Source organism: Cryptotermes secundus, unplaced genomic scaffold (assembly GCF_002891405.2).
Source record: "Cryptotermes secundus unplaced genomic scaffold, Csec_1.0 scaffold250, whole genome shotgun sequence".
Taxonomy (NCBI): domain Eukaryota; kingdom Metazoa; phylum Arthropoda; class Insecta; order Blattodea; family Kalotermitidae; genus Cryptotermes; species Cryptotermes secundus.
The window spans coordinates 1093283-1106807 of record NW_019738873.1 but is presented as its reverse complement, the minus strand read 5'-3'; the positions used below and the strand labels follow the sequence as shown (position 1 = coordinate 1106807).

General features: G+C 36.9%; 1 protein-coding gene across 4 annotated transcripts in view; it reads right to left on the bottom strand.

Annotated features, from left to right (window-relative positions):
- LOC111871101 (neurofibromin) overlaps nt 1–13525 on the bottom strand; it is a 93357-nt gene that overhangs the window by 55249 nt on the left and 24583 nt on the right. For all 4 annotated transcript variants that reach the window (XM_023863899.2, XM_023863900.2, XM_023863901.2 and 1 more), the window contains exons 20-29: nt 13274–13413; nt 11685–11900; nt 8878–8994; nt 6841–7019; nt 6109–6320; nt 5676–5932; nt 4651–4743; nt 3055–3188; nt 2211–2385; nt 835–1074 (exon numbers count right to left, since the gene is read on the bottom strand). In XM_023863899.2, coding sequence (XP_023719667.1) covers nt 835–1074; nt 2211–2385; nt 3055–3188; nt 4651–4743; nt 5676–5932; nt 6109–6320; nt 6841–7019; nt 8878–8994; nt 11685–11900; nt 13274–13413 — 1763 coding nt within the window. The remainder of the gene's footprint in view (nt 1–834; nt 1075–2210; nt 2386–3054; nt 3189–4650; nt 4744–5675; nt 5933–6108; nt 6321–6840; nt 7020–8877; nt 8995–11684; nt 11901–13273; nt 13414–13525) is intronic.

The window sequence follows — 13525 nt, the reverse complement described above, 5'->3', positions numbered from 1 at the left end:
TTCAAAATGATTCCAAAACATTCTTCAATTACGTTTTAGTTAAATATTCATTTCTATAATCCCAGCCATTTTAAAGTTGCCTGCTGAGGAACATAAAATGGGGATGTATCTGTAATTATTATAATTATATTTTGTTGCAATATGCAACTTTTCTGTACAGATCTATTCCAAATGTACTGCAATAAACTATATTACAATCCAAAGTAAAATGTCATCAAGGAAAAAGCACATCTTTCTTACACTAATTTGACATTATTTGTAATCTATGAATTTGCTGTTAAAGTAGAAACACAATATAAGCATGATGAGACCATAAGAATGATACTGAAAAACCAATCACTGCTCAGACAAAGGACCAGCTGGAGAAATCAAATGAGAGAAGATATAGAAACACGACCAGTCACACAGCAGACATGAGAGAATACAAAAGTTAAGCCATCCCCATAACAGACCGTGGAGGCCTATAGGGTTGTGAGATGTCGAGGCTCCCACATTTGTCTAGAAAATCGGCTCACAGATGGCGGTAAGGTTGTCAGACTTACGCGCCGATCACCCTTTACCCCTCAGGAAGATTTCTGGTACTCATTTCTGTTAGAGGCTGAGTTGACCCTAGGACCACAGTGCAGCTGAAAGGATAAGGTAAACTGGAGAAAATCACCTCACCAGGACTTGAATCTGTGACCTTCCAGCTTGCAGCATAGTGCCTCAACCAACTTCATAAGACATCCCACCCAGCCCTAAATATCAACTGGTGACAATGTTTATCATCATTGTGACTGTGGCTTATCCAAACATGACTGACCTTATTATTGGTAGGCAGGAATTGATACTTACTGTGAATCCACAGGTTTGTGCTCTGGAGGACCCAAATATGCTAGCAATGTTGCCATCTTATCAAAAGGCCGTCGTCCTACAGCTTTGTGATCACGACTACTGGACAAGTAATCACCAATTTTTTCTTGGTGATTCCAGAGTAAACGATGCAATGCTAGAATGTTGGCATCACTGATGAATGACATTGAATGTGAGGCCTGATCAACAGTTTCACAGTCTGAAGCTATCTGGATGAAGAACCTGAAAGAATAATACATAAGCAAATTAGCTGCATAATGAAAACCAAGGAGGATCAGTGTGAAGTGGTTACTTGCCAGAAATCTGCTTTTCTTTTATTCATTTGATGCAACTGACCCCCATGTAAAAAGAGCCCTCAGTACCCACTATATAGAAGACTGGGTGGGCCCTAGAACCAGTCTAGACATTATGGAGAAGAGAAAAATCTCCAAGAATCAAACCTGGATTCCTCAGTCATGAAGCCCAGTCTAGTCGCTATACTGATGGAGCTATCCCAGCTCCAGCTCTGTAACAGCAATCTGATAACATTTAATACTGAGCTGGTGGTAATAAAATAGGTTGTAATATTTCCAAATTTATAATAATGTACATAGTTTTGAGATTAAAACTTGGTTTCTTATCAGTTACAACTGACAGAAAATAGGTGGACATTGATGACCAGAGAGCTCAAAGAAAAACTGCAAAATCTTTTACATACACATGCGCACAGAATGTCTCATTATTATATGCCACACTCACAGATTGGTTTTTCGACATTCACGTATATACAAAAGTATACCACAAGAGGTCTTGCTACCACATTTGGGAAAATTAACATTCTGAGAGCATTCGCTTTGTGTCACTTGGTGACCGTAGATGTCCACTTGATACTGAACTCGGTGCAATGTTTACAGTGCCTGACAGTACAGGCATGAATACAGTGCTGTACGGTATGCAGGCACATAACCACTAATTTATACTACATTTCATGCCAGTCTAAAGCAATCTGAGCCTGTAGAGGCTATTCACTTCTTGAATTAGTGGACATGCATCTTGTGCTATGAGAGTGCAATGGAAATACTACAGATGCTGTTAGAATGAATTAGAATCACATAAAAAATATGGTTTACTTTATATACGTACTTTACACACATTTCTATATCCCTTTCTACTCATTTCAAAATTCACAAAAACAAGTGAAATCAATATGGCAGTATAATTTACTAAGAATTAAACACTAATTTAATTGTACATATAATACAGTATTTTGGAAGAACATAATGTGCGTATCACAAGCTACTATACTTATATCTATGTCATAATCTGTAAAGTTGCTTTCATTTTCTGCCAGGGAAAACAATTTATTAATCAAATCTCACCTTCTACCAATTTCAAAATGTGCACGCAGAAAATCATTGAATGGTAACATATGTTGCTCTTTGCTGAATTCAACATGGTTTGCTATGTTTTGCAGGATCTTCGACATAAGCATCAGGCCTCGTTTAACAGATTGGGGCACCTGCTTAATTACAATGCTCATCTCCTGTGGTGACACTATAAATAACAATATTTACATTATATATAAGGCAAAAACGTTGCAAAAGAATGACATATGTTCTATAAATAAATAGACAGAACTGGATCTACTAACAGAAAACAAAGTAACTGAGAAGATAATAAATTCCTGGACAAGAATTATTATTATTATTATTATTATTGAAGGGGGTGGGTTTCCCCATGCACCGCGACCAGTTTGATCTATTGTACGTCCCCCTGTGATATTCTACCAGTCTCTATACCCTACCGGTACTGGTGCGTGCCATCAGTCCCGAATCAGCCAGCGAGTTTGGCCTCCACTGGCTCAGCGGTATCTAGATGCTTCCCCCATCTACCAGAGGCGTTAGACACTATTGTTGGGCGGGAAATGTCCTTACAATTTGGCTCAGAGTTCTCGTTAAGACAAGAGGTTCTTTTATGTGCCGTAAAACTACGACATGGGAGCCACGGCTTGAAGTCCCTCCCGGAGGACTTGTTCCCTGAATTTTTCCGCCCTTATAAATTCCACGACCTCCATCGGGTTTGAACCCACGTACCTTGAGTCATGAGGTTGGACAAGAATTAAATAAAAATAATCTTCAAATCAATCTCTAATTATTTTAAGTACAGTCACCACTAAAAGAAACAAAAAAAAAAAAGTCAGCTTTATAATGCCACTCAACTTACCTATTGCTGGGTTGATAAACCGGAGAAATATGACCGTCCCAACTGCTCCAATATTATTTTGTGGAAACAGTGGAAATCTTTTACTAAGCACCTGGTACAGACAGTGACACATACTCCGTAACTGTGGGGGAAATCTGAAAGAACAGTTGTCACTGTGAAAAGTCTAACAACTTCTGACTACATCTGAGTACTTCTATTGAATTTGAATAGACATTTAACAGGTGAAATTCAGTTATTGGGTAAACAGTCTTTGAGGTACCTGTCATACTTAATGGAAACAATACTGCAAAATCTTCGTCCAATAGAAAAAATTAAAGAGCCGAACATAAAGACTTTATTTGGGGAGGGGGATAATATTTATTACAATTAGGGAACGCTATAATCACCACCAAAGAGGGCTGCTTAACATCCACTTGCACATAATATAGAACCAGAGAATGATTCTGTCACAAAACGAGAAACTTGAAGTCACCTTATTTTGCACAATAAATGTTTCATAGAATACTGGAATAAAACTGTGTACAAAAAGAAATATTAAAAAACACCTTAGTTACAGAATTAAGCACCAATATGGTGCTAGGGAATGATGAATAAAATTAGTATAAAGAAGTTAAAACAGCTTGGTGCCTTTACCAAATTAAACAAATGAGACAAAATAAATATGCATCAGCATATCTAGGTCTATCAAATATGACTGAAAAAGGTAGAGCATCAGGGAAACAGTCTTTATTTTTCAACTGATTAATATAATGACAGTAAAGAATTCTGCATTCCTCAAGTCATGAAATGTTTTGTGCTGTTATGCACTATAACTTGTAGCTTTTTACTCAAAATCCTAGTTACAAAATCCAAGGTTCACCCTACATTTTCATTTCAAATATGATGCTCCTTCATAAGCAACTCTTTGTAAGACTAACATAAGTCTTGGAAACAATAGTGACTATTCCTCAGTTGAAAACCTAAGTAGCAACAGTTAAGGTAAAAAGAAATGCTGTCCCTGTAAGAGGCGCTGAAGGCCCATAGAGGTCAAGGTTCCAACATCTTCTGGACAATTGGCTCACAGATGGCAGTAAGGTTGTCAGTCTTATGTGCCTGCTGTCCTTTACCCCCCAGGAATCTTCCTGGTACTCATTTCTGTTAGAGGCTGAGTCAACCCCAGGGCCATAGTGCAGCTGGAATACGTATATGGAAAAAATTCAATGACCTTATAGAGAATTGAACCCACAACCTTCCGGCTTGCAGCATAGTGCATCAACCAACTATGTTACTGCATGAACCTTGTCATAACCTTACTGAAGAGATACCTATTCCATTCATAGTCATAGGAGCATTTCCCACAATATAATTAATTCAAAATGGTAATATTATGTTATGCAGACAACAAAACTTCATCAAATTCATCTTCTATAATACATTATACGTCATATATTCTGGATCTACTATTCCACCTTTCAGGCATCATGTCATAATATTTTATTTATCAAAGGTTTCTACAAGAAAATTTCAATAGTCACTAAAGTTTTTCCTAGCAACAGACAAATTAAAATAAAAACCTGCATTAGATTCCAGAAAATTATGGAGAAAAAAATATCATACTTATCTGCAGATGAGACAATGGCATCAAACACCTTCTGTGTCAGTGCAATCAAATTTCTTCTATTTTCTTCTATGTTTTCACTAGGATCCAATCTGTGAAAAATAATCTAAATGTAACAAAACTGAATACTTAACACTAAGCAACATATCCGAGATATGACCTACTCGAGCCTTGCACTGAAATTCAAATCTTGCACTTAACATAGTTCAATAAAACTGGAAGCCAGTCCCCTGCATCATAACAAAGGTAAGGTGCCTTTCATACAAGCACCACTAGAATGATTCAGAAAGTGTTTGCATGCACGCACGCACGCACACACACACACACATTAATGCAAAACTCAATATAAACTGCAGTATTTTTCAGGAATATCAATCTCTTAGTTAAAATCTTAAGTTTCTTAAAAGTCTGTATATAAAAACATTTTTCTCTTCATGAGCACAAACGTAGGATTTCATGTGAAGTAAAGACCAGTTTATGTAAGATTTGAGGCTTTCACGGCGGTGACTATGAAGAAAGCAGTCTTCTGGGATTTGGCACCGTGTATATGTGGTGTTAACCGACGTTTCGGAGGAACATATGTCTGCTTTACCATTTCTCACGGTGTTGTCGCTTGCAGATTTCTTATACTTTTTCTTCTACCCTGAAGATGGGGGCGATACGTTCCTCCGAAACGTCGGTTAACACCACTTATACACGGTGCCAAATCCCAGAAGACTGCTTTCTTTAAAGACCAGTTTATTCAAAACGGATCAAAACTCAATTAGCAGTGGGTCATATGAACAGAAGAGAAAGTGTTTGTCTCCATTACACACAAACTGAATCCAAACACACTTAAAGTAACCCTTATAAACAGCAAAACACAGACTGAAGAACAAGTACATACATTAAGACAAGTCATCACATGGAAAATCTGTTATACTTGCCAGCATGGAGTTCAATTGTAAGTAGACACACTGCCCAATATGGGAAAAATGAGACACAATGCAATGAGAATACTCAATATGGATGACAAACAACTCACCTAGCAGGATCCACTTCAAAGCTCTGACTGGGTTCTTCAAGTAATGGCCTAATCAAGGGCTCCAATAAGTTTTGTAGATAACTAGCACCATAAATCTTGAAACAGAATGCCATAATTTTGCTGCCCAGTGAATTTCCTCGGAACAGTGTTTGCATACAATCAGAAACTTCAACTTCTCGATAGAACATGTTCCACAGAAGTGGCGATAATAAATGTTTGGCATCAAACAATGTTACAAATACTCTTGCCAGCTCATCCTGAAAGCAAAATATCAAGCACAGGCAAACCAAAATTTGTGAATGGAATATGTGCAACACCAACGTTGAGACAATTCCTATGCCCTCAAATCAAATAATTTGTAATGTAAAATCACAAACATTCATATTTCACCTACTGTTAAAATAATATAAATTATTCTATCATTTATGCTTACCATTTGTGATGTTGTCACAACATTGGCAAGAGCCATTGCAATGGGTAGTTCACCTTTATCACTAATCATTGTTGCCAACTGTACAAGCTGTTCAAATCTATCTGCCAGAACAGTCTCAGCTAACGTGTCAAACTCAGTTCCTTGCTGAAGAATTTTTGTCAATACCTCCATGAATGCGGCACGGGTTTGCGGATCGCGGTTGTAACCCAGATCTGGTGTAAGATATGAAACATAAATATCATGAAACCTCGGTTTATGACCCCTTCTCTCAAAGACACTTCCCTATGGTCTCCAGACACATCCCACACCCACCATTTACTGTTTACCTTGCAGAAATCAAACTTGAACACTAAATCCACTTAGTCACTAAATTTCCATGAAGTGCTACTGCAGCCATAAAATTCTACAGTGAATACAACCACCATACAACCTCAAGCCTCATACAAAACCATTTATTTTAACCATCCTTGAACAATTTATTTGTAATTCAAATAAACATGAATCAAACAATTCTGCACATGAGGTTTCATGATGATACAACCATGTCCTGAACTGTTAATAAAAATAATTAATCTTATTTGTTAATCAAGAACCCTGCCCCATACATACCCATAAAATGATGAATCCTACTTGTAGAATCCAAAGGACATACATACTTGAAAACTGACAAAGAAGAACTAAAGCTTGATTGACTTTTTACATATTCAATTTGTCTACAAGATTATCCCTTACCTATTGAATGCATAAGACCACTGTCAATGTTGGCTGACAACAAATTTGACATGGCTTGTATTGTTGCATTGTGGAGAGTATTTAATTTTCCTGCAGCCAAACGCTGACGGCTCACATCCTTTTCTACATCCTGTGCATCGGTGCAGTCATTCAGAAGATTCATGAACAATGTAAAATACCTAATGACAAAACATATCACCAAAAAGTCCGTTATTATCACATGTCTGTAGAAATCATCTCTCACCAATTTCTCAGTAACTGCAGGACTACAGTAATGCGAGAAGTTTACTTTTAGAATCATTCACCATCTTATCAACCACTCAGTTTGTACTGAATCTTTAAATTCAAAGAAAATCACCTAATTTCTTAGGACAACCATTCCATGCATAAAAAATATTTCACTCTGGCTACAGAGACTTTTGTTACATTTAATAATAATTATTGAAATTTCCTAACATAATTAAATACTCATACATATTAAACTATCTGGACTTAAATTCAGAAGATCTAGACCACAAAACTACCATGCTCACTACAGAGATTTTGACTTCATTACAAAGTACGAATTGAGATACTGTCACTAATCTAGAGATAAAAGTGATTAAGAATATTTAATTCAATATTTATCACAGTCTTTATGTACCAAGGTGCATTTAGAATGGATCAGAGACTCTTGGATTGAAAGCGCTGGAGGATTTTGATGTTGAAATTGGAGGCTGTCCCCCACAGCTGAATTCCACAGGTCCATATGGGTCTGAGTACTGCTTTGTATAGGAGGAGTTTGCTTTCTACTGGTAGTGTTGATCTTCTTCTGAGTAGCCAGTAAATTTGTTTTGCTCTTTGGTTGCATTGTTTTCTTTTGGTTTTGTTGTGCTTTGCCCATATCAGTTTTCTGTTGAGATGCATGACAAGGTATTTCATCTCATGTTTGTGGGGTAGAGCAACATTGCCCATTTTCATTGTCAGACAGGTTTGGTTGTGTAGGGTGAATGTAATATGCATGCATTTTCCTTGATTTATTTTAATTCTCCATTTCTTCACCCAATCTCGATCCTAGTGATGGTGGCTTGGAGTTTCACTGAGGCTATTTCTGAACCTTCATGTGTGGCTAGGATTGCTGTATCATCAGCAAAGGTAACAGTTGTGTTGTCTGACGTTGGGAGGTCGCTTGTGCAGATAAGAAACTCCCTTGCGGTATGTGCCAACTAAGTGAGGTGGAAAACTCGTATATTCAGTGTTACTAAAGGAAGGGCTCGCTCGTCATATTAGTTGACTATTGCTAAACATGAACGGTTTATGTTAGTAGAAATGATACATAGTAAATGCGAATAAGATTATGTTCAGCAGGCATGTTAAAAGCCACAGTAATTATAGCCAAGGGTAAGGATCAAGAGCAAATCGCTGAAGTATATAAAAGTAAACAGAATTAATGTTTACATGGAGCACAGGTGAATATGTACATATGTAATTAAATGTAGTGTACGTAACCACACTGCCTCTTCTTCCAAAACCTTATTCCTTCTCCCAAGCATCTTGAAGAGAAGGGAGGGAGGATGAAGGCAGGGGAGGGGGAGGGGAGGAGAGCAAGAGAAAAAGAAAGAGAAGTATTGTGAGGTTGAGTATCTTTAGATCACATTAAGTAGCACAGTCATTAGCTGACTTGGTGGCAGTCTACTGAACAAGAATGATGTTAGGATAGCAGTAGCAGAATTGAAACTGGTGGTTTCAGCAGCTTGCAGTAAGCCACAACATAATAGCAAGGGGTAACATCTGACCATGTTACCGTATTCAACATAGTTAACTGTTTTACATCCTGCATTTCTATAAAAAAATAAATAAATAAAAAATAAAAATAAAAAAAGTAAAGCTATCCCTGTACCAGGCCGTGAAGGCCCATAAGGTTGTGAGACGCTGAGGGTCCCACATTATCTAGACAATTGGCTCAAAGATGGCGGTAAGGTCGTCAGCCTTACGCGCCGGCCATGCTTTACTCCCCCGGAAAATTTTCCATATTCAGTGCAAAAATGTTCAGCTCACTTGAGGAAAAGCTGGCTCTTAGCTTCCATGAGATCACCACGATCAGACTCTTCAGGCTGCAGTGGTAGTGCTCTGAGCAAAGCAGCAACTGCTTCCATGCATGCTTGGTCCAAATCTCTGAAATATTTATATTTCAGATGTACATGTAATCTCAATACAATAAATATCATGAATACACTATATCAGTGGGTGGTGGGGAGAGAACAAGAAAAGGGGACAAAGACTATACCCTCAAAGATCTGTACACTGACATGTACATTAAATTAATTAATACTGTGACATATAGATCCAATGCTAGGCAATGGCTTGATAAACACATTTGGTGGAGACAGATTCTTGGTAAACAGGACATTGCTGAGTAATGTGTCAAACAATATGCGACAATGAGGGATGTCCATTTCTAAGAGAGTAATAAACACCCCTATGAATTGCTGAGTGTTTTCCACGGTGTCTGCCTGGAAGCCATATAACTGGGAATTCCAAGTGGGCTGTCAGTCATAGTCAGAATGAGAATGAGAACTGAAGGAGTATAAAGGAGTACAACAGAGTATGCCTGTCAAAAGAAGACTTCATGTGTGTTGTAGTTACAGTGAGACTGTTATAAATTCATTGTCAGGATATGACTAGTGAAGCCTGAGAAGACTTGGTGTGTCCTAGTGATTTGTGAGGTGGGTAGATTAGCGATAACGGTATAATTTACTGTGATTAAGAGAGATTGCAAAAGAAGGTGTTAATAAATGCAATCATCCAATCTAGAACCTGCTATTAACAGTCATGGAGACATAAACACATGACCATATGATATTTTAATTGAACATGATTTAAATTAGAAGAATACACTTTTAAACAGTGATCAAGTATAAAATTCTCACTAAAACAGGAGCCAAAAAACATATGAAGTAATTTTATCAGATTCCAAAACCTAAGTGATAGGTCATATTATACGATTAAAGTATTTGTGTCTGAACTTTAAAGCAACTGGTAAACACAACCTTAAATGTACGAAAGAATTAAATATACGTGACTCCATTCTGCCCTTCTGTTGACAAAGAGTTAACACTCTCCACTACTAACAAACCATAATCCATATATGTCTAGAGATAATACAGTAAACCCTCATTAATCTGGATTAATTTGGGAAGGAGAGATATCATCCAGATTAACCAATAATCTGGATTAATTAAGGAAAAAAAGAGCTGTAAAAGAAAAAAAATTAGAAATCCAATAAATGGAAAATTTAATAACACAGGTAGTACTGATAAAATAAATAAAAGAAACATCATTGCAACAATTTCTTCCTCTGTCAGAAGCTGAAATCCAGGGTCTCCTTCATCCGGCTCAACCAATCTTGGAAATTTTCTTGCGTGGGTTCAGTCTCCCCAGCTGCCCTCTACACAGTCTGAAAGTCCTCTTGCTCCTAAATCCCATATGTCTTTTAAAGTTATATACTCACTTGCAAACAGAATTTTTCATTTTTCATATTCCATTCCAGATTAACTGTAACTGGATTAGCGAGGGTTTACTGTATTTTGCATTTCCCTTAATAGACATTAGATACTGACACTACACATAAATAGACTTTCAGAACTAAGTAAAACAGGGCAGAGAACACAAAGAAAAAACACAGAATCTCACAAAAGAACAAATAATAAAAAACATTTGCCATTAACTTGACACATTTTAGACTTTCAAATGATCTTACAGGTTTGAACAGTGTGATATCATTATTCAGTATGAAGAATATATTCAATTTGTAATGCTGTGTAGTTCAGTATGAGTCTACCATCACTTCTTCAGGGTTGACAAGGAAGCCAAATCAGATACCAGCAATAAGCAGGCTACAACTATTCGATATGTTTATAACCAGCTTACATACAAATTTCACTCATTTAGCTAGAGTGACTTTAATCAACATGAGTGTTATTCTGTTACTGCCACGGACCTCTTCTGCCAACAGTTTACAAATTTATCAATACATCATGATCAAACGCCAAGTGTTCCATCTGTTCTTTTTACATTCTTTTAGAACTCTTCTAGTACTATACATAAAGAGATGCCAGAAGATCTACAGTTTCCATTATCATGATGTGTGCATATTAGTTATGCAGCATCCATCCAATGTTGGTAGGAGTGAGATGGGAAATAAAGAGAATGTGAAAAGAGAAATGGCAAAAATTTTCGAAGTTTTACCCTCTAGACTTTATTCTGAATAGTCCTAGGCATCACTCTCCTCTCTAAAAAATGTCTGCCATTTTAGTTATCTGAAATTCTGAGACTTTTAACATGCTGACAAGTATGCCGGTATGCCTACCAGCTGAAAGTCTACTGGTTCTCACTATGTTACCACTCAACATGTATGCCTGACCCTAATATTGGTACATGAGTTTTGGTGCTAAAAAGCATGAAAACAAAGGGGTTTACAATGGCCTTATATCAATACCAACTTAACAAAAATTATTCAATTAGTACCTATCACACTGAGAGATACGTGAATCTGGGGATGGAGATGGCACATGAAGCTTATTAATAGGCTTATGAAGAAGCAATAGTTGTACCTTCAACAAAGAAGACGGTGCAGCAGGCTCCTCTGAAATGTTGGTACCCACCTCTAAGACAGCACAATGTCACAACAGAAGACCACATTCATAATGCTTACACATTCCAGTCAGCCATATTTTGGGTTCTTAAGGAATTCTAGTCAATTCAGAAGGCCAAAAATGATTGGGCTCTAAGTGTAAATTGTTATACCCAGGAATTAATGCATTAATGTAATTATCCAGTACTGTTTACATGTGATTTATTCATACCTGGTGATGACAGTAATATCCCCAGATCCTGGAGGGGCTATTTGATGTGATGTTCCCATCACCCAATCTGTCAAATACTCCACCAGCTTGTTGCGAAACTTCATCTCTTGACGGAAAGCCAGATCATCCCGTCGTTTCATCATGGCTTCCACTAGCTGACAGAGCTTTGTCTTTATGTGGACAGTATGTACAGTCATATCAAGATAACGAACATACCTATTAACATATAACATCAATTCATAAAACTGAAGCCTCATGTGCTTTCAATGTTTAATTTATGACACAAAAACTTAGTTTATGATGAATGTCTTTGTCTAAAACAGATGTCAAGCTTCACCTTAATTCATGGTACATAATTTACAGACATGGCAACAGCTCAGCATTTCCCAAATCTTATTATGAGCCTTTTCAGGACAACAGTGAACACAAGTTCAACAAAACAATCTGTAACACACAATATCATTGGCCAGCAAAGATTTGAAGTGATAACTGTTTATAACAAAATACAAGACAATATTATAACTTTCAGGAACGTGCAAGTACACACATCTTGAATCTTAGTATCTAACCTCACCACAATGTGGCTTCATATTTTGAAGTGAAATTTGATCTTTTCTGAGCATTGCACTCAACAAGAAGGTTATTGGTAGAAAGAAATTCACTACACATTTAAGGAACAAAGACAGAAATCTGAGATAACAATGTATATTGTATTACATAACTTCCTAACTGCNCAATGTGGCTTCATATTTTGAAGTGAAATTTGATCTTTTCTGAGCACTGCACTCAACAAGGTTATTGGTAGAAAGAAATTCATTGCACATTAAAGGAAAAAGACAGAAATCTGAGATAACAATGTATAGTGTATTACAGAACTTCCAAACTGTGACAGGACATATTTTCACTAATTTAATAAAATGTCATCCTTTTGCAGCACTGCTCAGTCCTGTACAGGTGCCCATGTGACTTTGAGGCCATAAGGATTAGATCGAAAAATTGTGGCCGTTTTGAGAGCAATGGGTAAAGAAATATGATTTTCATTTAGTAAACATCCAAGCTTTTACCGTAGCCAGAAACTGCATAATTGATAATAGCTATTTTGTATTATTGTATGAATAACCTATCTCACATTAGCATGCAAACCTCATGCATTTGCATCCTAATATTCAAACTTCAGATGGCATCAAGTTCTAGTCTGCATTTTGAGGTTTCAAAGGTTTGTATTTGGTACACACTCAAATATCTACAAACATAATACACACACATACAATATGTCACAGAAATTAAAGTATACAGTTTAATTTATCTGTGGATTATTTAATGCCACTGTAAATATACCTGTCTCTATACCTTTGAATTGTAGGACAATCACTGAATAATGAAATGGTTGTGGCATGAGTGAGATACTATATCTGCATTTTCTTGGAATGACTGAGGAAAAAATTAAATAACTCAGAACAGTCAGTGTCTTTGGCTAGATTTGAGCCAGGCACCTCCTAAATATAATATCACTTACACTTCAGATAATTTGCTCAGTAACATGTGATGCTTCTGCTTAATCTATACTACTGTCTGAATTATGAACTTACCTGACAATAGCTAACATCATTCCTTCTATGCTAGTAACACCAAGATGTTCAGATGGTTGGTCTGTTTTAGTGTCCAGCACATTCTTCATGATGAAGATGGTATGTTCAGTGAACTGTGTGTTGATGTCAGACACAATCACCTATATAAAACAGGTCCATATTTGCACCAATGATAGCAACAGCTTTGTAAGCTAGTATGTCACCTCAAGGTCTTTATAGTGAGAACCTAAGAAGTATTTACTGTATACAAAA